General features: G+C 39.0%; 1 protein-coding gene across 1 annotated transcript; it reads left to right on the top strand.

Annotated features, from left to right (window-relative positions):
- Nucleotides 1-366: 366 nt before the first annotated feature.
- LOC139711255 (frizzled-7-like) lies at nucleotides 367-792 on the top strand. The gene has a single exon (XM_071623167.1). The coding sequence runs from the start codon at nucleotides 367-369 to the stop codon at nucleotides 790-792; it is 426 nt and encodes a 141-aa protein (XP_071479268.1).
- The last annotated feature ends 4297 nt before the right edge of the window (nucleotides 793-5089 follow it).

The following is a 5089-nucleotide window of genomic DNA, read 5'->3' as shown; positions in this document are numbered from 1 at the left end:
TCAGAGAGGTATAAACATGATCCACTGTGGCCGGGTCTTAAACACTATACTTAATATGTTAAGTCTGTCGTGAGCTGACTAAATCTAGTAATAGGACTTATATAGTGTGAGCCACTTACATAGAGGACTATAACATCCTTTTCTAAAAGAAAGGGAATTCAGCGTTAAAGTTACTCTTGAATAGACTGCGACGAAATCGACATTCTTATAGATAAATTGTTTGACCTATGCCTTTTGTCTTATCTTGAATAAGTGACTTTTTGTGACTAGCCAAAATAAGGAAAGATGATACGGAATCGTGATGGAAGTGGACTTCGTTACATGGCAAAAGTCGTCGCAGGTTTGATCTCATTGACACTGCTAACGATGTCGGGTTTCGATCTAGTTCGGTGCCAAAGTTACCCCTCCTCATCGTCGTCGTTCTCATCGAGCCCGTACGACCTGGGGCTGTGTCAGGACATCGTCATCCCTGTTTGTATGGAGGGAATTCCCTACAACTCGACGATCATGCCGAATGTGCTGGGCCACCAGACGCAGGAAGAAGCGGCCGGCGAGGCGGGCAAGTTTTACCCCTTCGTGCTGCTGCAGTGCTCGCCCGATCTCCGCCTCTTCGTCTGCTCCGTGTACGCGCCCGTCTGCAACGTGGTCGGAGAGCCCATCCCACCGTGCAGGCCGCTGTGTGAGAGCGCCAGGGATGACTGTTCGGAAATGATGTCTTACTACGGCTTTCCCTGGCCGGACGCGTTTTCCTGCGAGCAATTTCCACAGGCGGGACTATGCTTCGGTCTTTGATGCCGGTTCACTATCCAAATTCTTCGACGGGGGCTTAAAAAAAAACACCAATACCAACGCACCCTTGTTCCTTTGATAGCAATTTCACAACTCTCTTTGCTTTGTTTTGCTTTGTTTTTTTTCTATTTGCGTCACAGAATACGATGAGATGGAAGTTTCTTCATCAGTGTTCACTGATTATAATCCTGTGTCTGCTACCTTCGAATTAGAACACCAATAAATCTGACGTAACCATTGTTTATGTGATGTGCATTTCTCATTACAACTCTGTGTTCTCATTATTTCATTTTTTTTCTTAGATGACTTTTATGTGCTCATGCGCAGAATGTAACTTCTTGCCTGTGGGAACCTGTAGGGCTCACACGGGTAAATAATTCCCCATAGAGACGTGTGTTAAAATTCAAATTTCAAAAAATTCTGCCAAATAGCTGGGAGAAATGAGGTGTTTCATCTTCACTAACCTGAATAAGTGAGATATACCCTTTCATCCATCAAATTTCCAAGGCAGGTTCTTCGGCTCAAACTCTGTTCAAGGGTCCGCAAAGCGAGACTACGAGTTCTTTTCACTCAAAAAATCCCCTATTTTCTGTACATGCAGCCAATGAAATATAGTCCCCTCAAATTCCATCAGAAAAGCTTTCATCTTCCAACCAAAATGCAGTTTGTAGAGGAATTCATACTCAATATCTACAGCTATTCAGTATTTTGCCAAACTGCATCACTGATTTTTAATTAATTTTTTCTTCATTTATTTCGGTATCTTTGGTACGAATTTGTGAAGGGGTCTGGAACATTCCATTTTCTTTACAGGTGTGAGCCCTGTAAGGGGTTTTGTCCAAAGTTTAAGCGGCTTCCGGGTTTTCGTATCACTGTGCCCCCGCACTGTGCTCGTGAAGGCTGTTAACAGCTTGTACGCTTGAAAGGAAGAGAATGTTGGAAGAGAGATAGATGTAGATTGGCTACAAAAACCAAGGGCGCCCTTTAAAATACAACTTCCACCCCGCATCCCAATGTCTGCTAGTTGTGTATTTTTAAGTACTCAACATTCAAATTTTATGCGCACATTTCTATAACAGTGGTTTTTCTAGACAACCAGAACTCTTACCGTATGTCATAGCAACGATTAAACACATAGGAAGTGCATTGAGAATGCATTAAAATATAATAGGCCAATGGAATAACTTGTTCGTAGGTAATCATGAATATGAATCCAGGGATATGAATGCGATAGTAAATCGGGGTTTTTTTCAGTTTGTATAGCAAACATTTCTATATCTACAATGGCGCTTTAATTGGTTTGAAATGTATACCTGTGCAATTTGAGATGAAAGAATTTTATTGACCAGTACTATAAACGTCTGAATGTTGGTTAGATTCAATTCTTTTGAAAGAAGAAAATAGTCATAAATCAAAATACATTTTTTCCATAAAACAAATTAATAATTTGTGCATTAGGTCGAAGTCTGAAAAGTTAACATAAAAGTCGAATCCCAAAGGAACCGGGAAATAATTACTCAACTTGCCCAACAGAAAACACAATCATATTTGTATCAATCCGGGATGATTTTTTTTTTTTTTTTTGACTTGGCAAATATTTCGACTTAAGCGAGGTCGATTTGGTAGAGGGTGACTGTTCTCATTGTTGTAATTGAAGGGGTCGGTGCAATAAAGTGCTAACCCACACTTTTGTCAAAATTGAGTTACATGCATTTTCATAATCCTTATCCTTCACTCTAACCTCCGTGAAAATATCATATTTGAATTCAATCAATAAGATGGTTAAAAATGCATGCATTCATGTTTTATTAATGTACATGGACTTTCCAAACATTCAATAGCGATTATCTCAAAATGACTATTGTGTGGGTTAGCACTATATTGCACCGACCCCTTCAATTTTATAGTCATTTTCATGTACTCTCAACATAGTCGGAATTATCCTCGTTTTTGCCATGATTTATATACCATTGTCATACTTCTGCGCATTGTTGTCATTATCATTAATTGCAGTCTATAGGATGTTCGTTACAATGAATATTCATAAGTCAGTCTTTATGTTGGCACAGTGAATAAGACTCCCGACTCCCAATCGGAGGACCCAAGTTCGATTCCCGCTCATTATATACTTACTCAGTGCTTACGTCCTTGGACAAGATGTTTTTATTCACTATGTCCCTCTCGACCCAGGTGTAGAAATGGGCACCTAACCAACGTAAGGGTAATAATAATGGCAGGGCCCTCTGATTAGAATAATGTCAACACTGCAGAGACTCCCCTGGATAAAGAAGACATTATTATTATTATTATTATTATTATTATTATTATTATTATTATCATCATTATAATCATATAGTAGTAGTAGTAGTAGTAGTAGTAGTAGTATGTTTTCAATTCGTACACAATCTTCGGCAGCGTATGTCAATTCTGTTACCGTCTGCTCTGTGAACAAGAAAGAGCTGAAGAAATACATTAATTTTGCTGTACAGTATATTGTCAGACATTTTTTGAGACGGAATTTGCAGACTGTTCTGTGCATAAGATTAATGCAGAAGCATCTTTAACATCGTTCCTTATAATATCGAATGACAATAATGATAATAATAAAAACTATTGTATGTAGCAAATCTGCTACTCTCTGCTCTGTGGATGAAAACCACGAAGCAAACTGGACTTAACTCATAATGGGTCAGTCTAAGCATCATTGTCTACAGGATAACGTCCAAGACCTGTATAAAATGTTGTTGCTATAATGCCCATTGACTTTCTGTAACATGTTAGAGATTTCTAGTCATCTATGATTATGTTATTTTAGTTTTATTTTCACAGTACTGGAATGAGTGATTCATATGCTTATCATGAATTATTTGACTGTCAATATTGAAATCATTTTTTTCTGTTGTTATTTTCATGTGAACTTATTCATCTGTTTCATCTCCTAGTACTTATTTATCTATTATTTTTTGCTCATACTGAAAATACAGCGTTCGATCCTATTCAGTTATGATTCGGAAAGATGTGTAAATTTACTTTAAGAATAAAACAACTAATGATAAGAAACACCCCTCTTCCATCGCTTGTTCATTGAAAATTTGCTGAAATTATTATTTCTGAAATTGGTGTTAAATTTGAACCAAGACAAAAAAAAAAAGTCTCGCCGCACAAGGCATAACTGCGATCTGAAAACAATATGATGCAATGACTATGTCATTTCTATTCTCACTAATAAAAAAAAATGCGATATTTTAATGCAAGCCAATAGGAAACCAGTGAAGCGACAACAAATGTAATTTTCTTCAATTCAGTTGACATGTGTAGGCCTATACATAATTACGTAACAATTTCAGAATCGTGTAGCAACGTATATGGAACTTATTTAAAGTTCATTACCTCCTATTCTAATCCTGGTTTCACAAAGTTTATTCTATTTCGCCGTTTGCTAAAGTCAAGAGTTTGCCTAAATGGAAGAGACGTTGCCACGACTAATCAGTCTATAAAAATTGCTTACCATCTCACCAAGAAGGCGACTCCAGGGCGAGATCCGAGACGTCTCCAAATAAAAGATGAGAACTTATTCGCTCGGAATTCGCAAAGACGTCACCGCGACGTCTCCAAAACGTCTTAGTCACTGGAGACGTTTCTGCGACGTCTCCACATCGTCGCTAGTCTGGCTTCAAGCTCGTAATTATCTTCCTTTCCAGAATATCAGCACCCTCTAACGACAAAGAAGGTTGTTGTTGCTGTTTTTTGTTTTTAATGGCGTGTATCACTCAGAATTGAGTATGTACGCCAGGTTTGTCTGGATGGCTTGCCTTCGGCTCGGGAGAGGCAACGCGGAGGCTGAGTAGGAGTATAGTAGGCAAAGGGTCTGGAAACCAGACTATATCGTCGCCGGCAGGTTGCCATTAGGTCTCCGCAAGGTCGCGGAGACGTCTCCGAGACCAGTTGGAGACTGGAAAAAGTCTCCGAAAGGAAACAAAAGTCGAGCATGTTGGATTCTCTCGCGACTCCCCAGAGACCGGGCAGACTCTAAAGAGACGTCTCAGAGATTTCCATGAGACCAGTGAAACGAGTCGCCACCAGGTCGACACGTATCGCCAATGAGATACCCACTTTAATTTTCTTTCTTTTTTGATTTTTTTTTTTGATTTTTTAATTTTTTTTTTTTTTCATGCAAGTGCATGAAAACAGGGAGTGAGAGAGAGAAAAGGTAGCGGGGACGAAGGAGAGAGAGAACAGAAAAAGCCAGAAATGTATATTTATAAAAGTCAATTCATGGCACCTCTCCCATCAAAAGTGA

The sequence above is a fragment of the Diadema antillarum genome, unplaced genomic scaffold (assembly GCF_040938485.1).
Source record: "Diadema antillarum isolate AM-2024a unplaced genomic scaffold, OU_Dant_1.0 seq00001630_RagTag, whole genome shotgun sequence".
Lineage (NCBI taxonomy): Eukaryota > Metazoa > Echinodermata > Echinoidea > Diadematoida > Diadematidae > Diadema > Diadema antillarum.
The sequence above is the reverse complement of the archived record's forward strand: the minus strand, read 5'-3'. Positions and strand labels throughout refer to the sequence as shown.

Bases quoted from the DNA above. Each gene is read 5' to 3' on its own strand.
- LOC139711255 (XM_071623167.1), top strand. From the start codon at position 367: ATGTCGGGTTTCGATCTAGTTCGGTGCCAAAGTTACCCCTCCTCATCG.